Below are 24,010 nucleotides of genomic sequence, written 5' to 3'. Positions count from 1 at the left end.
CCCCAAGTAGTTTCATATATCCGTAATCCTGTCTCACCTTAATATATATATATATATAATATGATGTCATGGATTTCACTTTTTCCATTAACAGATGGTCTGACACAGTGTAATTAAAAAGAACTCATAGTGATGAATTAATCAATCCCCCCCGACAGTCTCCTCCACCTCCTTCTATTCACAAGTGTGCGATAAGGAAGAGCAGAAGGTTCAGCGGCGATTGAAATGTTTTCAGAGTGACGGACAGACGAGTGGCGAAGGGCGAGGCAAAGTGAAGCCAAAACTGATCGGAAGATAAAGCAAAGTGGGTGCTGTTGTCAGGGGCGTATCGAGTCTTTTGATTGACTGTTTGCCATCAACTAAAAATGTCATCTTTGTTTTTGTTGGCCTTGTTTTTCGATTAGATTTGGTTTTGTTCCATGTTATGTCGTGTTTTTTTCTGTTTCCCATGTTTATTTCTTGTCTCCATCTGTTCTCGTCAGCCCTGTTGCTCGTGTCTACCAATCAGCTCCCTCCAGGCACTCATGTCTTGTCCATGTGTGCCTTGTTGTCTCGTCAATGTATTTTTAAAAAATGTATCAATTTCGGGCATAGATTTTCGAGACGTTTTGTTCACCCTGTTATTATAGCTATGCCCATCCATTTTCTTGTACATGGATGAAACTAGTGTCGAAAGGGCAACTTTTTCCAGGGGTGCTACGTGGTGAGCACCTGGAATTTGCCCAGAATGGGAGCTTCAAACCAAAATGGTGACTTTCCTGTTCATTTTCCGGGCATGGGTTCTTGAGACTTTTTTGAACATCCTGATCTAATAGATATGTCCACCCAATTTTGCGTCGACCGGTGAAGCTGGTGTCAGGGGCAATTTTTTTCCAACTTTCAAGAATATGCTACTGACTGAGTTCTGATGACATTTTTAGACACTCATTTTGACCGGGATAAAAATAGGCGAGTTTCAAACGTACACTACAGTTTCGTGGCAGTGAAGCAAATAAATAGTGGAATTCATTCCACCTCACTGTTGCCTCTCATTTAGACGTTAAATGAGCTCGCATAAACAGGCAGAAACCAGCCCAGAAAAGAAAAAAAGAAAAAATGCAAGACGCCCTGCTGAAAATACACAGATGAGCGGCGCATAACAAAATCTTTTGACCGAGCATCTGAAAGGGAAATTAAGCTGGGCTGTCAAAAATTTAAACCAACTTCTGTTTGAGGAGAACGAGATTCTTTTTGGCTCCCACAATGCACGTGGGCCTGCCAAGACGCTGCGATCCACACTGCGGAGGCTTCTGGCAACCAGAGAGGAAAACCTCACGCAGCGTGTTAACAACACTTTCCTTCTGACAGGCACAACATGCCTGCATAAAAGTCATTTTAGCCTCGATTTAAAGTTATGAGCCTTTTTGTTTTTGTTCCAAGGTTAGAGGCGTGATACACCCTGAACTGGTCACCAGTCGATCGCAGGGCACATTAGGCAAACAACCATTCACATTCACACGAATAGACAATTTAGAATTCTTAACCGGACATACACATTTTTGCAATGTGGGAAGAATTACCCGAGCAAAATGCAAATTCCACACAGGAGGGCCGAAAGAGTTTAAACCGGAAGCGGACTGTGAGGCATGCATGCTAAGCACCAGCTTCTCCGTGCTGCCAGCATGGTATACTTTACATTTAGCTTCAAACTGCAGTTCAATGGCGAACAGAAATGAAGTGTACTGGCTGTTAGGGAGTGAGATTTGGGTTGATACTCTCTAATCTAGGCTATGCAATGATGTTTGCTCATCTCCTCCAAAGCATGCATGGACTTTTTGGGTTAATCGCTACCACTTCGAGCTTGGGCAGATGGATTTGTCACGGCGAGGTTCAAAGTTCACCAAGCTAAACTTTTCAGTCAGTCTGACAATTAGCTTGTCCAAACATGGACTCACTCGGACGTCCAATTACGAGCGTGCTGCCCTCCCGGGGCCTTCATTAACTCCTCTCTTTGCAGCAACGAATGCAAACATTTTGAAAATCCCCGTTTGATTGGACAAGGGGTCACCGGGTTGACGTGTAATCCCCTTCCATAGGTTCTTTCATGTTTTTTAAACCCGGGGGCCTGTGTGGAATTCCTGTCACCATTTTAAGCAGGGTACACACATACACTTCCACCAATTGAGCTTAATTTGAGCATTATTTTTTTGTTAACCCATCAAAGGCAATATTAGCAGATGTTTCGAAGAGATTATCCTGAGCAATTATCCTGTCGTATGGGCCGGGATAAGAAATATTTTTCCTCCCCAATCTGCTTGGACATTTTTCAGGGACGACAATGGTCGATGTTAAACCTGTTCAATATTTACGATAAAACCTTTCGTGTGTGGTCAACACCAATTTGGATCCTGCCACACACTCAATGATTGTAACATGAAACAAAACTATAGCCAATCAGGAAGTGACCTGAAGTCTGTGCTGTTACCGGACGTCTCATTGGTTGTGTTACGTGTTTGCATTACACACCGACAACAATTGGGGCTAATTTGAGCATTTTTACACCTTTACAATCAGAGTCAGCAAATGCCCGATTATTGGATGGCCTTAAAAGATTATCCTGAGTGATTATCCCTGTGGTGTGGGGTGTGTTAGGAGTGATTATTTTCCTCCCGGATCTGCTTGGAAAAGGCCCACATCTGACAATCGTATATGTTAAACCTGTTCAATATTTACGATGTCCCAATCAGCAAAGGCCCAATTATCAGATTTTCCTGTGGTGTAGGGGTGTGTTAAGTGTGATTTTTTTCTTCTCCCTCTCCGATCTGCCTGGACAACGGCCGGGGCTGACAATGGTCATTAATGACATTAATTAAACATATTCAATATTTCCGATAGGAAATCAGAGTGTGTAGCCAACGCTGAGCGCCGACCGAGCCACGGATTCCGTGATTGTGGCGTGAAACCGAAAGTTACCCAATCAAGTGGGGTACACACATACCGACAATCGGGTCGAATTTGAGCATTTCTCAAAGTCTGCGAAAACCTGATTGTTGGCTCTCTAAAATCTAAAAGATTATCCTTTGGTGTGGGGTGTGTTAAAAGGGCCATTCACCACAATAAAAATTACAAGGAGAGTGCAAAGTAATCACCAGATATGGTAACATTTAGCCTAGCTTCTTGTATTTTTTTCTTCTACTGCAACTCTGGTTGCCCTGTGGCACCATGCTGCCTCTCACAGGTCAGTCTTGGTACTACGACAGACATCTGGTTTCGGGACGGAGACTATTATTGTCACTGGCGCTATCGTTAAGTGCGCTGGGCTGGTCATCTCTAGTACACCACACACTATATTTTACACGATTTTAGATTTTTCTCCCTCATGTGTGGGGTAACTGACATCTTAAAAATTAAGTAAAGATGTTAAAAATTGGCATGCGTGTGTCCCGCTGCTACATGTGGCAGCCGCATGCCAACACGCAACAAAACGTGTGTCGCAGATGTCGTCGTTTGTTGGGCGTCATGAAAGAACGGCCTCGTGCGTGCCACACATACAAATTGTGTGTCGCTTTTGTGGGCCGTTTACCCTTGTTGTTGTTGTCCTTGTTTTTTATGTCTGCGTTTTGTCATGTGACGTTTAGTTCTTCCTGGATGACTCACATGAGCGGACAGTGTGTGTTTTCTTCCTCCCCCCTCGCTCGTTCTCTCGCACGCTGAGCGTCTTTATGCGTGCTCCTCACACGTTTATTATTTATGAATGCAGGCAAAGCCGCTTCTGCTCAACGGGACAACCCTACCTTGCTTCGCTGTAAATAATGCATGGGGTAAAAACTTGCACTTTTTCAAGAGGTATGCAGCTGGGCTTGGAGATGGCGGAACTAGCATCCCCAGAAAACGCCCCCTACTGCCGTTCCCGCACCCTCGCAGTCTATGTTTGCACTTAAAACCTTCAACACCCCCACCCCCAAACGATTGTTTACAGTTTTTCTTCACTTTGGACACTTATATTAACAATCACTAATATGTATTTTTTACAAGCCTACGCCTTTTTTTCCCCTCGGTTGCGGTGGTTTCTTGTATATCAAATTGGAGGCACAACATGAGGCCAAAAATGTCAGATTTTTTTTTCACAGATCATTTTTTTTACCTACTACTGTCAAGTCATAATGATTCTTTTAACAAATTTGACAAAGTGATTTTTCTTTTATTAATTATTTTTTTTTGTCATGAAGCGTCTTAGTAACTAGAATCTTCTAATAAAGAGACGTGAATAATGTTTGTTGAGATTTTTTTTGTTGGGGAATACTTAAACACCACTCAGTTCAAATTGACCCAGGTACGTTGTATTTTATTCCATTTAAATTCATTTCCATTCAATCCGTTTCAATTTAGCTCAATCCCATTCAATTCCGTTCCGTTCCACTCTATTTTGTTGCTGTTCCTGAGAAACATAAGAGGAAGATTAGAAGTGATTTAGTTAGCGTGATAGGACGACAAAAAGTAGGCTTACCTTTGAAATTTTTATCAGAAAGAGGACGGCAAGTGGCCCACTTGGCTCGACGAGGTTGGGTTGAGCTCAACAGTCCTTTCAATGAGATATAAAGACTCATTTCGTATTTTTAAACTGTCATTATGATGCAGAATAGAGCGGGGGCACCTCTTCTGTATGCCGGGCTTGTTGAAAAGCAAAACAGATAATAATTCCCTCCTTGGAGAACCAAAAAAAAAAAAGAAAAAAAAAAAAGGAGCTTTTCAACGTTCTTGTTTTCCGTCATCTACTTTATTCCCAATCTTATTTTGAGTGGCGTTCACAAGTTTAAAACTGACCTATTTAAGACTTGAGACAACAGCGTCGACAATGCAAGTCGCACACTTTATGCAAATGGTGTTATTATTGCATTTGTGTCTGCGCTGGATTTGGGTCAGGCAAAGACTTTGTTCCGCCACATCTGAAGCAAACTGTGTGTGTGTGCGTGCGTGTGCGCATGTGTGTTTTCTTGTGGTTGCTGAGCGCGCTGCGGAGACGGAGTGATTATAGCGTGTGCTTTGAGCACCTGCGCGCCGTAAACTGCCATCAGAGCTGCTAAAAATGGCAGCGGCGGAGGTTGCAATGAATAGGCAAAGCAGGAGATTTATAAAAAGAAAAACACCAAATTAGATAAGTGAAAGCAGCCTTTACCCAAAAAATGAAAGATGATATCGCAAGTCACGTTGTACTGTTCTGAATTAAACCAACTTTTGAGGGAAATTTAGGCTCTAAATTTGTACAAATATTTGCCATGGCTGTCATGTAGGCGGTCACATATTAACTGCATTTAACTATTTGTATTTAGCTTTCTCTTTGGCTTTTTCTGGCGTTTTTAATCGGTATCTCGCGCTATAGAAATCAAGAGAACTAATAGAAATGAACTACATAGTGAAAGAAGAAAGCATCCTCATTGAGCACAGGGTCACAAATTCACGCACAGTGTTCGTGTCATGTAACTAACGCCATCGCACGTCTCGCCCAGTTCTTCACGATAACCGCCACCACGCGCAATAACATGAACAGAACCACGAGAAATAATCCACAGTATAACAAAAGTCCATAGCATTGCGCGAGCACGTGAGAAGACAAAGTACACACGTCATACAATTACAGTAATTTGATGATTACTTGCAAGTTATTAATGATAACTGTCACCTTGCTCAATTGAAACAAACTGACAGCATGTTTAGAAAGAATCTACGGTCAAAAAGGTACAGAACTCGGTCATGCGCAATAGAAATGACCAGAACTATAACAATAGACTGTTTGTGTTTGGACAGATTGTGTTGACCCCAGCAATGACGTTTACCATTAGATTTCCACACATGCTCTGCATTGAACCTGATGAAAACACACCGGATGTGTCGGCCCATCTTGTGTCACCGCGGCGACGTGCAAACAGAAGCTCCCTTTCTCTTCCCGTCAGGATGAAGGTGTGCAGGTGACACTGTCATTAATCACGTCTGCCGGCGGGGTCGCGCGCTCCAAATCCGCCACACGCTGTTTCTCTGCGCATATTTGAAGGCCTTTAACCGAGTTGTTAGCTGTAATTATTTGTTGGGGCTGCTATATAAATCACACTCCCCAATACACACACACACACCCACCACCAGTAGTTATATGCCTCTGTAATTAGTAACACTTGAATTATTCACTCGGCAAAATTGCTTTTGGTCGCAGTATTGAAGACTTTTAGCTGATTCGCTAGCCCGCACTGTTGATTATCTAATGATAAAAAGGCTATAATTGATAATACTGAAATGATATTAGGTTTAATGGACTGCACAGCCTATTAGAAGTCGAACGCCTCAGTGAAGTACACGTTCGAGTCGATGGATGGATTGTGTGATGGATGTGTGCCTTTAAGGGGCGTGGTCTAGTGAGTGATTCTCTGATATTATCATGTATGTGTTGTGAACTGCTGTAACATGTTAATAATGGCCTACTCTCCTCCATTCAATTCTATTACATTCTTTAGCTCAGTGGTTCCAACTTTTTATAACAATAATACAATACTTGGTTCTCCAAGTACCATAGATAGATACTTTTTTGTTTCTTGTCGTTTTCTCTTTTACAAAGCAGCATTCTTTGCTGCACTAAAATATAGGGAAAAAATGCTTCAATTAAAATGTACGCATAAAAGTTGTAATTTTTTAAAAACAAATGGTTCTAAAAGACAAATGTATTGTACTTCAGTTAAATACAACAGATTTGTACTTAACGCATGTACAGTACTGGATTAAAACATTGTTGAAACCACTGTAATAACGCACAGTTTGAACATTTACTTTAGTATTTCTTTCGTGTACCACTAGAGGGAGCCCACTTACCACTAGTGGCATGCACACCACACTTTTGAGAATCCTGTCACAGATGCAAACGTAGCAACAGTTTTAAGAGAACTGTTCACGGTAATGCTGTGTCGTAATCTCGACAGCAAGCCAGGAGCAACACTGTGCCGGTGACGTTCGGTTTTAATTAAAATCATTAACTGTATGAAATTAATGAGGGCCGGCGTTAACTGGAGTTGCTTTGCCCGTGTTGGCGCCGCCGTCAGTCAGCGTAGACGAGCTTCTTATCTGCTCCGTCAGTCGACGGCAGCTTAATTGCACGAGCGCCAGGACCCGAATGAAACACTGTTTATTCTCCGCTGACTTGCATTGCTTTAAAGCGGCCCAATAATTTTTTGCTCCGGCAGACACATTGTCGGATAAAAACGTGGTAATAAAGCTTGAAGATCCACTTAGCATTACTTTTATCTTATTATGGCTTATGGCTGGCTCAGGCCTCGGTCGATTTTCACGCGTTTGAATATGCATTCAAGTGTGCATTGGCACGCAACACGTATGGGCCAAAAGAGTTTTTTTTTTTTTTTTTTGTAAAATTTGACTTCAAAATTGGTGGATCTGCTTTATATTTATCATGCAACTGAATCAAAAGCAACCACATCATCATACAACCCCAGTTCGAATGAAGTTGGGACGTTGTGTTAATCAAAGAAAAAGAGAATACAATGCTTTGCAAATCATGTTTGACCTATATTTAATCGAATACACTACAAAGAGAAGATATTTAATGTTCAAACTGATAAACTTGATTGTTTTTAGAAAATAATCATTAACTTAGAATTTTATTGCTGCAACACGTTCCAAAAAAGCTGGGACAGGGTCATGTCTACCACTGTGTTACATCACCTTTTCTTTTAACAACATTCAATAAACGTTTGGTTAATGAGGACGCTAATTTTTGAAGCTTTGTAGGTGGAATTCTTTCCCATTCTTGCTTGATGTACAGCTTCAGCTGTTCAACAGTCCGGGGTCTCCGTTGTCGTATTTTACGCTTCATAATGCGCCAAACATTTTGAATGGGAGACAGGTCTGGACTGCAGGCAGGCCAGTCTAGTACCCATACTCTTTTACTACGAAACCACGCTTTTGTAACACGTGCAGAATGTGGTTTGGCATTGTCTTGCTGAAATAGGCAGGGGCGTCCATGAAAAAGACGTTGCTTGGATGGCAGCATATGTTTCTCCAAAACCTGTATGAACCTTTCAGCATTAATGGCGCCTTCACAGATGTGTAAGTTACCCATGCCATTGGCACTAACACAGCCCCATACCAGCACAGATGCTGGCTTTGGAACTTTGCGTCCATAACAGTCCGGATGGTTCTTTTCCTCTTTGGCCAGGAGGACACGACGTCCACAATTTCCAAAAACAATTTGAAATGTGGACTCGTCGGACCACAGAACACTTTTCCACTTTTCATCACTCCATCTTAGATAAGCTCGGGGCCAGAGAAGCCGGCGACGTTTCTGGGTGTTGTTGATAAATGGCTTTTACTTTGCATAGTAGAGTTTCAGGTTGCACTTACGGATGTAGCGCCGAACTTTATTTACTGAAATTGGTTTACTGAAGTGTTCCTGAGCCTGTGGTGATATCCTTTACACATTGATGTCGGTTTTTGATGCAGTGAGGGATCGAAGGTCACGGGCATTCAATGTTGGTTTTCGACCTTGACGCTGACATGCAGTGATTTCTCCAGATTCTCTGAACCTTTTGATGATATTATGGACCGTAGATGATGAAATCCCTAAATTCCTTGCAATTGTATGTTGAGGAACATTGTCCTTAAACTGTTCGACTATTTTCACAAGCACTTGTTCACAAAGAGGTGAACCTCGCCCATCTTCGCTTGTGAATGACTGAGCAATTCAGGGAAGCTCCTTTTATACCCAATCATGGCACCCACCTGTTCCCAATTAGCCTGTTCACCTGTGGGATGTTCCAAACACGTGTTTGATGAGCATTCCTCAACTTTCTCAGTCTTTTTTGCCACCTGTCCCAGCTTTTTTGGAACGTGTTGCAGCCATAAAGTTTGAACATTTAATATCTTGTCTTTGTCGTGTATTCAATTAAATATAGGTTGAACATAAATTTCGCAAATCACTGTATTCTGTTTTGGCGGCACGGTGGATGATTGGTTAGAGCGTCAGCCTCACAGTTCTGAGGACCCATGTTTTCCCTGTGCCTGTGTGCGTTTCCTCCCACATCCCAAAAACATGCATTAATTGGAGACTCTAAATTGCCCGTAGGCTTGACTTTGAGTACGAATGGTTGTTTGTTTCTATGTGCCCTGCGATTGGCTGGCAACCAGTTCAGGGTGTACCCCGCCTCCATGACAGCTGGGATAGGCTCCAGCATGCCCGCGACCCAAGTGAGGAGAAGCGGCTCAGACAATGGATGGATGGATGGATGTATTCTGTTTTTATTTGTTTAACACAACGTCCCAACTTCATTGGAATTGGGGTTGTAAATGAAGTGAAGTGGTGTGAGTGGTAACACACTCGAAAAAAGCCTCTTTAACCCTCCGACAATAGAAATTTCCACAGACGGGCTAACAAATAGCGGTTTTATAACCCTTTAACCAACAGATATTTGAACTTAAATGGTGCAGCAACACATGTAGACAGACGTGTACATGAGATTTTTTTTTTTATCCACAGTGAAAACCGATTAATATTACTGCCGCTTACTGAGCTCAGCTCAGCTGTAACTGTCTCCATGAATGCCCATATGTCTGTATTATACTGCCCCCAGGTGGCCAAGGCACTCATATAAGAATAAAAAGGAAGTATATAAATCCCCCTGGCATTATTTCCTTCTTTTAAAACTTCTTTTGGAAAAAAGGTGTGGCAAAAAAAACAGCCACAGAACGCCAAAGAAAAAGCAAAACGTCCTACATTTATGGTTGTTTTGCTATTTTTTTTTGCTCGGATGAATTTGAAGAACTGGTGGCCCAATTGCCATCCATTTTCTTATGCTCATTAGGGTCGCTGATGAGCTGGAACCAGTGGCGGTTTCTGGTATGCACAATATGTGAGGCTGCACAAGGCAACACGCAAACCTGAGATTCGAACCCAAAACATTAGAATTGTGAGGCAGACGTGCTAACCACTAGTACACCGTTTGTTGAAATCGTGCATCCCAAAAATCTTCATGTCACGCTTTAGCTGTCCTAATCCTCTTGTCCGTATCATGTAGCTCAGGTGCCTTTCCCGTGTGGTCTCTCCTTCGACGGGAACAATAGCGACGATATACGACAATTTCAACAATGACAAGTGCAAAACACACACACGCGCGCGCGCACGGCTCGAAAGGCAGCCCGTCCTAAAAAGGCTTCGGCGACGAGCGATTTCCAGCCGGATTGCAATGACAGCGTGATCAGCAAAGCGTGTCGCCTAAATCCCCGGATGAATGCTCCAAGGGACCGACCATTTCCATAAAGTGATGGAATTTCCCCCCCGAGCGTGTTTTTGTACCTCCAAATCCCGTGCAATCCTGCAAGACAGCTGCAGACAAGAGAACAGAGAAAGAGGGGAGAGGGCGGGGGAACGAAATTCACTTCATGCGACGGAGCGTCGTGGGAAAATCGAGAGCGGCGAGGAACAGATGAGCATCAGACGGCCCCGCAGGAGCGAAGCGGAGAATTCGTAAAAAAAAAAATAAAATCTAAATAAATCCCAAGTCATGAGAGAAGAGCGTGTGTAATTTGCCGCCTAATTAACAGCGTGGCATAAGGCTGGCTTGGCAAGCGGCTTTGTATGCAATTACAAAGCTGCCGTACACAAAATGAGAAATTGGAAAACAAAAGGTATACTTGTAACACTCTTGATTGAAACCCCAAAACTAGACGTACGCTACTCGCAAAAGGTTTGGGATAATCGGCTTTCGGGTGAAACTTCCGGATGAAACTAACGTGGACTCGCCAAGGTCACGTGCCACTCCAGCAGGCCCCGCCTCTCAAAGGCACATGCACGTGTCTGAAACAGACACTACAATATGTACATTTTATGCAGTTTTTGTGCTCACAAAGTATAATTTCAGTGTAATTATTTGTGATACAGCTCTCACCGCATTGATTGCATCGATGCATCGAGACGTTCCAGCTACAATTTTCAGGCACGACTGGACTCGAAACATTTCTGGTTCAAAAAGCGGCCAAAATCGGAAGCCACGTGACTTGCCACCCGCCATTGCGTTTGTGGCTGCACTGAATGGAAGTAGGCAGGATTGCAGGGCTCTGGAGGTGTTAGGGTCTTCACGCTGGCACTCCCCCAGTGGACTGGCTTGATGCGCTGCGACTTTGGAGGTGGCTGAGCAGGAAAGCCTGAGAATTTAGCTCCACGAGCCAATATTAGGCTCAGACCTGTTAGAAGGACAAACCCCTGAGGGGAATGTGGCGGCAAAGGTTGATTTTTTTTTTTTTTTTGGGTGCTGCTGGAGTGCTCTGACACACTTGGATAGCTCCTCTGTCTGAATCCCCCCCAATGTCTTTTTTTTCCTCCCCTCCACCATGGCGGTGCAGTAAGGTCTGCTTGAGTCACGCGCTGACCTCTCAGCGTGGTCCACACCACCGGACACGCGGTACGACACAGCATGGATCAGAAAGCTGTCCCAATGCATCATTACAAGATGGGCAAAGGGGAAGTGTGGGTGTGGGGGGGGGCACTGTGTGCGGGCAGCATGACAAGATCTCATTTTCTAATAGAAGCTGCATTTGAAGTCAGCATCGGAACACACTCACTGTACTGTTGCCTTTGAAATTGTATATCATTCAGATAGTTTTTCTTCCCCCCCCCCCCCCCTCCCCCATTTTCAATTGGCAATCAAAAAACTGGAAAAGTGACTGATTATTTTCGATTACCAATCTGGCGTACACGCAACCTACTTCCACATTCGGCAAAACGGGTAAAAGCGCGTCGGCCTCGCGCGGGTGAAGGGAACGGGACCGTAGGATCTTTAAACGTCTACAATGTATTTTTCTTAAACACAAGATGTCACCACAGAGCCACCAAAGATGACAATAGACGGTGTTCAGGCTGCGTTCATGTTTACATAAATCATATTTGCGTCAATAAATTATGCACATGTACAGTATTTAACTTTTAAACTCTACAGTTTTGTTTACTTTATTTTTATGGATTTTGTATGACTGCGGAAGACTTCAATGTGCCTAGCTGCAAGTACATAGGAACAGAAAAAGAGTGCCAAGTGGGTTGTTGTTGTTTTTTTTTACACCGTTTTGTACTGAGACATTCAATATTAAATGAATTGGAGGTTTGTTAAGCTACTGACACACACACACACATATGCCCACACACAGCTGCAGTATATTCCCTCAGGCGAGGCGATCTCATTGCAAACACTCCTTATAATGTTAAAAAGGCTTTCAACGCGGACGGCAAATTGATTTTATAAGCCGTCTCGAGTTAACCTCAAGGTCAATGAACTCAGTTGAATACCTGAGTGTCGCATTTAAGCGCACAAAATAAAGTCGACTTTTCAGCTCTTATTAACTCTCTTCAACTTGAGACTTTATTGACGTGAATGTGCGAGGTGGGATCTATTCAACTTTATTGATCCTTTTCCACGGAACAGTCATGCAGTAGTTTCCATTCACGTTTCTCCCAGTCAACAAGTGACTACGTCAATACCATACGGGTAACTCAAATAAACATAACTAAACACACTTGGTGATGTTAGCCGTGTTTGTATCAGTGGACTTGTATTTACTGGGTATCAGGTATTGCATTTTTAAAAAAGCCTTGATATCACCGATACTGGCCCTGTATTAACTTGGTATCCGATTGATACCAAATCTTGCGTTTTTAAAGAAAAGTATCTCGATCTTTATCAGTGATATTAGCCCTTTATTTACTTGGTAGCAGCTTTATACCAAATCTTACATAATTGTAAAACATATCTGTATCGGTGATACTGGCCCTGTATTACTTGGTATCGGATTGAAAAAAAGTCTTGCATCATTCAAAGATTATCGGTATACCTAATCTTGCATTACTTTACCAAAAAGTATCTGCAATACTGTCCCTGCAGTATCGCACATCACGAATTTGCAGCTATGCCTCCTGCTGGCCGTCAGACGCATTGCAGCTTAAAGCCTCCTCCTTCGCTCAGTCAATGGCTTGGCTGCGACGTCACACATTTTGCGTATGAGCGCCAAGGAGGAACGGCTCGGGCCGAGGCGTCGCCGGGTGTCGCCTTCCTGTCGTCTCGGCGGCAAAGTCGCGCGACGGCGTTCAGACGAGAAACAAAAGTGTTCTTTTTTTTGCCCCGCGGGCACAGCCAACCTCAAACCCCACATCAGCTGGAAACACTTGTCTTGATTTCAGGTCGCAAGCACGTCACTGCTGACTTTTCATTCTATTTAGATCAGAGGTGGCAAAACTACAGCTCGGGGGCAACATTCTTCCAGCTCTGTTGTTTAATACGGCCGTCTGAGCATTTTCATGATCAAGAGACCTGTAATCTTACTTTCACTAATTGAGTCATATTTTCCCTAAAATGGGTTGTTTGAAATTTATTGATTCATTTTTATTAATTTATCTCATTTAATACTTTATTAATTTATTATTTTTAACGTAGATGTGCATTTAAATGTCTAGGCATTCAGCAAGTGGTTAATAAATTATAATATACAAATTAAAAATTACATAAAAAGGAATCATGAATTATTTCATTAATATATGTATTTGAAATATGTTAATTTACATCACCATCTTTATTTTGTTAAATAATTGTTTAATAAACTGTTATTTCATGAATTCCAAAAATAATTATAATTCACTGTGAGTTACATTTATTTATATTAATAATAACCAACAGCTTGACATATTGCTGGTGTCGGTCGGAAACCTCGCACCTCCAAAGCCGTCACTTTTCAGGGCACAAAAAAAACGGCATATTTGTTGAGCCGTTAACAATACACCGTAATACACCGTACAAATATATTGTATTTTTTTTACTGTACTTAAGTACATTTAAGAGTCTGCACATTTTTACTTTTATAAATAATCTATAATCAGTACTTGTACTTTCAAGTCTTTTTGTACCCAAGTATTTGTACTTCTACTGAAGCACAAAGTGTGAGTGCTTTTGCCACTTCTGCCATAAAAGATGAGACTTGTTGTAATGAGTACCCGCGAGAATCACTAATAACAAAAAGAGGTTGGGAAGATGGGATCAAACCACGCCAGGCTGTGCTCGCCCCCCCCCCCCCCCCCCCCCCTCCCAACAACAACATTCCAGCAAGCCAGCTCGTTATCCCAAAGTAACAAAGTGGATTAAGTATAAAAATAAAGAAATAAAAATCGAGCCCCCTTGCTCATAACAAGGCAGGCAAGTGCTTCTTTACGACACATAAAATGCGTTCGGAGGCACAACAGGCGACATAAAGCACACATTTACAAAGCATAAATTGAAAATAAAAAGAGCTTGTGAAATCGAAGCACAATTACAGAGCGGCTACAATAAAGCCTCGGCACGGGTCATAAACCCAGAGCTAATTGTGCTTTTTTTTATTATTATTATTATTCATATCACATCAGCTTCACATCATTGATCTAAAGCTTGTAAAGTAGCGTAATCGCATGACTAGCGAGTGGAAGGAAGCAATGCAGTTCGCTTTGTGGGTTTGTAATTCATTTTCCATAGCAGGGGTCATCAACCTGGTGCCCGATCAATGTCAGTCATTAGTAAGTTATTAATAATATATAATTAAGATAATTTGAGCAAAATTGTTATTTCAGAAGTGTGTATCAAACTGTGCAGTAAACAGTGCCCAAGAAGTAACTCACTTTCAAAAAGGTTGCTGGCCCATATGTTCCATGATGATTATCCTCATTGGGGTTATTAGGGTGATTTGATTTTCTACAAACATTTTTTATATTTGGAAATACCCCCACCGTTTATGACGCAGGTCAAATTGACCTATTATAACATTTCAACATGTAGTGAAATGTATCTAAAAGAACACTCTCATAAAATGTTTTCTTTTGGCTGGCTGTATCTTGTATATTTTTTTGCTAGATTTTGTTCTTTTGTCAAAATGTGCAAATTCGCTTGTTTGTCAGGCGTCCGTGGAGTGAATACGTCAAGGCCTGGCCTTTGTTTTGATGTGTTTCACGCATACGGCGCTCTTGTTATTGCACGTCTGATTATGAAGAAAATGTACTACTTCCGCTTTTGTTGGATGTTGAACAAATTGTTATGGAGTTTTCATAAAGGCTCTGACATTGTTGTCACTTTTATATTGACTGCGCGCTGAAGTGTAATTAGATCAAGCAGTGACTTGATTAATTGAGGAGATGACAAATTGTTCGCAGGCCGGAGGAAAAGTGTCAATAAATGAGTTGCGTTTTTTTTTTTGTGATGAGCCACCTGGTTTCCGCGCCGGCGCTCAACGTGGATTTCATTCTTGTTTGTGCTCTAACTCAAAATATTCACTGCAATTTTAATTTGCCAATGTTTGGCTTGTGTCAAGATATAATAACCGGATGGACTCAAAGTAAAAAGGGATCCAACTATACAGTGTTCAACAAATGTATTAGACACAAAGTAATGTTTCTACCACATCTGCCTTCAATGAACAATATCAGTCTTTAAATTTTATTTTTTTGTACAGCTCTGTAATGGTTAACATAGCTCTCCTCTTATATTGGACGTAGGCTTGACCCATACAAATAAAATATGAAGAAATCATCACAGGCCCTATATTTATTCTTTACATTGTACGTTTTTAGTTTGATCTATTTTTTTAAAATTTTTGTTAAATTTTCTATTTTTACTACTTAAACAATCAGTGGGTCATAGTGAACGATGGGACAAAAACATTCTGGGCTCAACAAGTAGCGCTGCTCCTAGTTGTCATGGTAACGAAAGCTGTACAGCAGCAGGGGGCGGGGTGAGCAGTGGTTGTTTTTACACGAGGCAAGACCGCCCCCTCAAAGCAAAAAAGAGGGTAAAAAGTGAGCTAGAATTATATAATAACGTCACTTGGGAACTGTTATAAACATGGAAAAAAATGAAAAGTATTACACCAAAATAAACAATCGATGTATTGATTATATTATTATTATTGATTATATTATTGATTATTTATCATTAATTTTGTGTATTGTTGACTTTTCTTTGGAGCAAACGTTAATATCTATTCAAAGGTACGATGAAACACAATGAATGGAAACGCCATTAATCTGTTCGGGATTCCCCCGCAAAAATTAATAATTTGAATAAGAAGAATAGCACTCTATCGCTTATATCTTATATCTATAGCTTGAAGCTTCTTTTTTGAAGAATTTTTCCCTATCTGCCAAAGCAAGCGCTGCGTGTTGTGAAATGAGTTGAGTTGAGTTGAGTTCATTGCCACTGTACAGTGCTCGTATCTCAAATTTTTGCTTGCAAGTCAAAGCAAAAAAAAACTCGGACAAAAAAACGGCTCGTATCTCGAAAATCTTGTGAAGGCACCACTGTTGAAAACAGTTTATACACTCACTGGTCATATTTGATTAAAGATGTTTATTTGCCTTTATTTAAAAACAAATCCACTGTACATAGCACACTTTACAGTTATCCTACTATATTACTCATAATCGGTCATCACCTGCTCATAGCTGTAGAAAGATATCGATATAAACCTCATCTCATGCCTTACACTTTGTATCTACTTTATATGCTATTTAATGACTGCTTGTGCACTTCTGGTTGGATGCAATCTGCCTTTTGTTGCCTTGCACTTTGCACGACAAAGTTGAATCTAATCTAATCATTTTATACAGTACTTCCCTTAACTAAATGAACCATTAAGAAAGGGGCAAAATATTACAAACAGCTCTCAGTAACAATAATTCCATTGAAGCATATAACGCATAATGGTGCTATTGTCGTGTCCACATATTATGTTTTACAAACTATTGTGTGAATGACAGGAGGAGCTGTTTTGACTTTTAACTTCACAACTCGATTGGCCATAAACCAAAAACATCTACCCCCAGGAATGCAATGGATTCTGTGATCGTAACGCCCTCTAGAAAATGCATCGCCTCTCTCATCTGACTCCAAATGAAGAGACTCTGGCAGTCAGTACAAAGGCAGGCACGGTGGGGGAAAAAAATAATGAAGAAATAAAAATACCATCCCCTTATTTGCTAGTGCTTGCAAGGGAAGCAGGGAGTTAAGCTCACGCAAAAAAACGAAAACAAAAAAAAACCAAACATGCATTGACTAATTTGAGTTGCAGCACTGGAACGCAGTTCAAAGTCAGAGCTGCGATTTGATTCTCGCACGAGAGAGAGGAGAGAGTCCAGCAGGGCAGCGAGATAAGCCGCTGATTGGAGCGCTTGTGTTGCGCTCTCCACGGGCCTCTCACTCGGAGGTGGAGAGGGCTGCCGGCCAAAGACGACACAGGCTGAGAACGCTTCAAGACCTCCCGGGTCGCTCCGGCATAATAGCGCACCTTTGAGGACTGAGCTGTTTTAAAACTGAATATCAGAATCAGAATCGGAATCATCTTTATTTGCCAAGTATGTCAAAAACATAGAAGGGATTTGTCTCCGGGAGGTGGAGCCGCTCTAGTACGACAACAGACAAATCAATTGACAGAGAATTATTTTGAGACATGAAAACATAAAAAACACAGTCACTGAGAACTAAAAGGACAATTTGACAATTGTGCAAAATGATGCCGAGTCCTCTAGCAAGTAGAGCAGTTTGAAATGACTCATAGAAGAAGAGTCTGGTGCAATTACCAATGTGCAAAGAGCGCAGAGACTTCAAGAAATTGATGCATTTTAAAGTGACGAGTGGTGCGATCATCTGGGACAATGTCAATTGTGCAAATGGTGCAGATGCTTCTCAAGCACATGAGTGGCCAGTATTGGTTACATACAGTTGGGTGGCCATAGAATAGTATGGATCTACTGTGAATTTAAAAACAATATAATTTAAAACAGCTCCCAGGTGTTTTAATAACATGCCTGTGACACGTTAAAATACCCTCCACTAAAAGAATAGATTAGTCTTTATGGTATTGTGCTACTGTATAATAGTGATACAAACTGAAATATTGATTTGGTGATATTTAAGACACTGATATTTAAAGTGAATTCAGAGATTTTTTTTTTCAAAAGAATTAACCATGTTTGAAGATAATTTCTGAAAACACGCAAAGACTGAGAACTATGTAGTACTGAATTATGGAGCTATAGTGTTAAACTGTTTTTCCCTATTTCAGTTTTCCTGTTTTTGGTCGTGGCTAAAATGGAGAAGCTGTCCAGGGTGGCCGGAAGCGCGTTAGCTTTGCGAACTAGCTTGTGGCTAGCGCCTCCCGTCAGGGTGTGGAAAGCGTCGCGACGACTCAGTGGGACATTTCGATCCACTGGAGTTTCAGTATATTTTCGCAACTCACGCGTAGGCATCAAAAAGATGCTGAACGTAGTTGTATTTGATTGACAGTTGACTGTGCATTCAACGGACACGCCCGCAGCGTTCAAAAGCGGACAGAACGGCTCGATTTTTAACAATTTTGAAGTCTCGTTTTTGTACCGATTAACACTCCAGCCAGATAGTTTTCAAAGTGAACAGTGTGTTGCAGAATAGTTGACCATGAGTGAGTCATCTCTCCCTGTTTTTTTTGTTCCATTCCAGAATGAAGGAGCGAGACCTGCGGGGAATGTGCAGAAAGGCGCTGCTGCTGACCGTCTGCATGCTGTCTCTTTGGGGACAACTGAGCATCGCGTCGTCGCACCGGAGCCACATCGGTACGACCCTGCATGCCTTAACTTTTTCAACATAAACAGCCACTATTTTAGCCTGTTTTTGTTTATTTACAAGACAAAGAAACACTGTTTAGACTTACATATACAAATTCAGGTTTCAACTCTAAAATGCAAAGAGCCCCTGTACTACAGCCTGGGGGGGTCTGTTTTTTCCCTCCAGGGCCTGTAGTCATCGCACATGGCAGAAGTTGTCAAACTGGGAGTCCCTGGACCCCGTAGCTTGGGTGTCTGCGAAAAAAATTTGCAATAATTTATGTTTCTAAAAAGTAAATACCGACATGTGGGGACTTAGGCGCCAATAAACCAATAAAATGAAACCAATGACTCGACTCCCTGTCTTCCCTTTGGCCCAATGAAAAGTTTTGATATGATTGTGATATGTTATCATATAAATCTCTGTTCAACTTTGTTTTTAGAGGTATACATAATTAATACTAAACCTAAAACACAATGAATAATAATAATAATCATAATAATAATAATGTAAGCAGTATAGAGAATGCCATTCATCAATTTTCCATACTGCTTATCGTCACAAGGGTCGTAGGCGCGCTGGCGCATATCCCAGCTGACTCTGGGCGAGAGGTGTGGTACACCCTGAACTGCTCGACAGCCAATCGCGGGGCACGTATAAACAAACAACCATTCACACTCACATTCACACCTATGGACAATTTAGAGTTTTCAATTAACCGACGATGCATATTTTTGGGATGTGGGAGGAAACGGGAGTGCCCGAAGAAAACGCACAAAGCCACGGGAGAACATGCAAACTCCACACAGGCGGGGCCTGGATTTGAACCCTGGTCCTCAGAACTGGGAGGCAAATGTGGTAACCAGTCACCCACCGTGCCGCCCACATCACCAAAATAAATTTGTATTTTTTTCAGTTAATTTGTTAAAATATGACTCTTCTCTTGTTAAACTTAAATCTTGGGGAAAAAAACACCTTTATTCTCGAAAGATGACAATTTTTTAACTTGACAAAACACGCCTGTTCGAGTTAAGATTATGATTTTTTTTTCTTGAAAAAAATACAACTTTATTCCCATAATATATATTAAAAAACCTCATTTATAATTGTAAAGAATTCTCAAATCGGCAATGTTTTCATTCTTATGACATTTAGGGCTAGATGTGCGAGTTATGTTTAATTTTGTTACAATTATGAGGGGGTCCTTGATAAAATTACTCCCCCTGTAAGGGGTTCCTAATGCCCCCCAAAATCAGGAACTCCTCCACTAAGGTCAAATAATGACAACTGTATATTGATATGACATGACAGCAATGTTACATTTACATTTAGCAAGCCCAGGGTATTTTTTTATTTTTAATTTTTTGGGGGGGAGGAGTGTGGGGGTGTGTTGTGCGCTCTGTATTTGTGCACATTAAACACTTCAGCAGTCAAAAAGTTTTCATGCATCAGTACAGTAATGGTGACCATGCATCATTTTGTGTGTGTGTCTAAGAAAGGACAAGCCCATTCAAAGTGATTTCTTTTAATGGATAGATGGCCTGGTCCTGGGGCGGGAGGGCAGAAAGTGTGAGTACACATTGAAATAATGAGCCTCATTTCCGCCGCACGACAATCGGCGCCGCAGTCGGTCGCGGAAACCCAAACCGCCACCAGCCAACCAAACACTTTGATTGGACGGACGATCAAAAAGCGCCTGATCTGTGACCGGAAAGGCTGCCCCTGGAGGGAACACAGGTGTGTGTGTGTAGGTGTGCGTGTGTCTCAGATGAAGCAAATGATAAAAGCAAGCAGAATAAACTGATATTACTCTTGTTCCTTCTAAATAATGAGATTGGAGCAGGTTTGGTTTTGATCCATAGCATTAAGTTTATATACTCCGAAGGGCGCAAAACGTTTAGGGGGTTTTGCGATGCTAAAGTAAAAACACCGAATCATATCTGTTAAAATCTGGGTTGGGGGTTCGAATCCGTGGGTTTTCTCCAGGTATTCGGGCTTCCTCCAGCATTTAAAAAAAAAATTCATTATACATTATTGCACAACCTTTTTAGGACAAATTTGTGACAGTTTTCAAATACTGGCACGTGTTCTATCGTGTTGGATGTGGCCGTTATGTCAGAACGTTACTACAGTGGAACCTCAGTTTTTGTGAATCCTTTCCAAAAAGTCTGTCTAGCTAGCTCGCTAACTGCACTGTTTTAGCCCCCCCCCCAAAAAAAAATATCAGGAAAACAGTTTAAAGCTGTATCTCCACAATTCAGTCCTGTGTAGTTCTCACTCTTAGCACGTTTTCAGCAATTATCTTCAAACATGTATAATGTATTGAGAATCAAATCTCTGAATTCACTTTACATGGGCGGGTGCATCTGAAACATAACTCCCACCAGGATCGGGCGCCGAACTTATATCCGATTTTTGCGTTTATGCTGCGCCCGATACTCAGCCGTTTTTTCCCCTCCCCCCACATTCAAAAGAGGCCTGTTCCCCATCTGAAGATATACAGTTCAGCATGTTTTTGTTGTTGTTGTTTTTTTCTATTAACGAAGATACACATCTCAATTGTGCCACTTGAGAGCAAAAAACTGCGAATTATGCCACTTGAAGCATGCAGTATAAATCCAGCCTTAAATGGGCCATCCAAGCGTGTTTTTTGACAGTGACAGTGCTCCTGTAAATCCCATTTGTTCGACTGCAAACATATTGGCTAAATCAGTTAATCCGCTGTCTTATGTCGCCGCCTGTTCGCCTGTGAATTTTCTGCCGCTGCGTGGGTTATTAGTAGCGAGTGCGCTCCCACACCCCCTAACCCCAGTGACACGTTTTACTAATCACGCCGGCCCTCTGCAGAGGTCAAGTCAAGGTGAGCTTTCCCCACGACCACGACCGGCGCGTGCCGCACTCTCACATCGCTGCCTTAAAAAGACCGCCGCTTCCGACCTCCTTACCCCCAGAGCACCATCTACATCCATTAGCTAGCCATAAAAGAGTGGCGAGGGAAGAAGCGGGGAGAGGGCCAAAGTGGTCTGGAGCGGAAGCGAGCGTGCTAACAAGGACCTTTTGGCTGCACAATCTGCTTTGGTCATGACTTGGGTTGATGATGTGATGCTCAGGGTCAAATCGGGTTATTTACAGTGCTGTGAAATAGTATTGGCGCATTGGTATTGGTCAAGTTCTTATATTTTTCCATCGTTTCCCCACTTTGAACTTTTAGGATTGTCAAACATTTGTAAATATCAGAAAAATTATAGCCCATGTGAACTTGAAATGCTGTTTTTAAACAGTGATTTCATTTATTAAGGAAAAAAATAATAATATTGAAAGTCACCTGGCCCTGTGTGAAAAGGTAACGGCCCCCTAAAACCTAATAACTGCTTGGGCCATCCTCAGCAGCAACAACTGAAATCAAGCGTTATCCACAACTGGCAGATGAGTCTTTCACATCTCTGTGAAGATATTTTGGCCAGTACGTTTTCACGACACTGTATATACAGTGGAAACTTCCAAAGTTGACCATAAGTGCTATGTTAGAAGACGAGGTGGTACGGTGGACGGGGGTTTGAAACTGGGCACCAATCTACCTGGCCCCGCCTCTTAAAGGGACATATCTCCTAATACACACCCTGATACTACGTTATGATCAAGCCTGCTAAATGTGAATAAATGAAAAAAACCTCCCAGTATATAAAATCAGGTGTCAAAACTTGAATAATAAAGGCCACCTCTCAGCTCTCAGACGCTGTGGGCAAGTCAAATGGATGCGCCAAAAGGAATCAGACATACCGAGGGGGTGATAGCCATGTTGTCTCTGGTCCAAGTTTACAAAACTAGCCGTCGTAAAATGCACTGCAGAGTTTGGCTGGTAGTGTTGATGTTCAGCTCGCCGTCCGCGCGTGTCTTTCGAAAGTCAATCCATCGCTTTTTTATTGTCTTAAAAAATGGAAACCGAGCTCTTCTGTAAATTGAGGCGCCAGCGAAGACGCATTTTCGGGGTGTAGCCATCGTTAGCTTGCTAACTGCACGCTGGAGTGGTAAATGGGCCTTGTTAGGGAAGCCAGGCGCAGCTAACTCGCAATTTCGCAGCGTAACAAACGAAATGACGCCACTTTTTACTTGTATAGTAAGGGAGGGAACTCGCGCTTGAAAATATACGCCCTCAGCCCTGTGATGTCGTGGCGCTGTGTTTTAGCCCTGCCCACAAAATCAGGAAAATTCAAACGGTGAAAAAGATGCTTAAGCTATAGCTCAACAAGTCAGCACTATATTGTTCTAAGTCTTTGCATATGTTTTCAGCACTTCAAACATATTTAATGTACTTAGAAACGAAACAGATATCTGCTTAGAGCTCCTTTAAAACATGTTTTTTTTTTTTTTTATGGTTGATGGCTAATCTAACGTTAGGGAGTGTGTTTATTTTGGTCATCACTAGCAACGTGTATGCAAATATAAGCCACCTCGACATCACAAACATACAGTTGTTTACAGTTATTCGGAACAGCACATGCAAAAACAACTTTGGAGAGGGAGCCACACGCTGCTTCACCAAGATATTAGTATGTCTAATTGCATGCAGCCTGCTCTGGAAAATGTTCATAACATTGAGTTCGCCATGATGTGCTGAGCAGCCTGGACAGAGTTGCAATGAGATGGTTTCCTGTGCCGTGTGTCCATTTAGTATTTTTTTTTTGGACTCTGGTTATTATCACATTATGTGTATCGCGTTTGTGGGATTTTTTGTTGTTGTTGCAATTTCTTTGCCGCTAGAAAATAATAAATTGTACAGTCTTTTCAGTAGTCAACATTGTCCAACTCTACTTGGATGTTTTTTCTTTTCTTTTTTTTTTCCGAACAGCAAATCTGTGTGTATGTGTGTCCCTGTGTATATGAAAAAAAAAATGAAAAAAAATGCATTCAAGCTTGTTTTTGACTGAGAGGGCAAACAGCGAAATGTTGACGGGAGGAAAACATTTTCCCGGCGTGGCTGCGTGGTGCATCGAGACACGAAAAAAACAACAACAACAAAAAAGAAACAACGAATGCTGCAGAGCCGTTTACAGGTCATGAACTGTCTTGCAGTTTTAAATACAAGTCATTAGCAGCGCAGCTCTTGGATGCTCCTGTAAATTGTGATCAGAATGACTCGTCAGGTTGATATCGAGGTACACACACACACACACACACACACACAAGGGCCAGGCACCCTTATTAATAGCACGCAACTGTGCACAAGCTCTCATTTGAAATTCAGTGCAATATTTCCATATTTGCTTATGGTGTGAGCTTTGTGAAAGTGTGTGATGCACCCTAATGGCATACTCTCCAGTCAGACAGTGCTACATGGGGCTTTTGTCTCCTATTTTTTATCCCCCCCCCCCCCCTGCTTTCATATGCAAATGTCATTG

The 24,010-nt window shown here is 41.8% G+C and overlaps 1 protein-coding gene across 1 annotated transcript in view; it reads left to right on the top strand.

The window, feature by feature from the left end:
- The window catches only part of tafa3a (TAFA chemokine like family member 3a), an 82,536-nt gene that overhangs the window by 26,414 nt on the left and 32,112 nt on the right, over positions 1-24,010 (top strand). The window contains exon 2 of the mRNA XM_061785009.1: positions 18,507-18,619. Within this exon, the coding sequence (XP_061640993.1) occupies positions 18,508-18,619 (112 nt within the window). The 5' untranslated portion in view covers position 18,507. The remainder of the gene's footprint in view (positions 1-18,506; positions 18,620-24,010) is intronic.

Source organism: Phyllopteryx taeniolatus, chromosome 9, assembly GCF_024500385.1.
Source record: "Phyllopteryx taeniolatus isolate TA_2022b chromosome 9, UOR_Ptae_1.2, whole genome shotgun sequence".
In the NCBI taxonomy this organism is placed as follows: Eukaryota; Metazoa; Chordata; class Actinopteri; order Syngnathiformes; family Syngnathidae; genus Phyllopteryx; species Phyllopteryx taeniolatus.
Note: the sequence above shows the minus strand (reverse complement) of the source record. Positions and strands in the feature narration are given on the sequence as shown.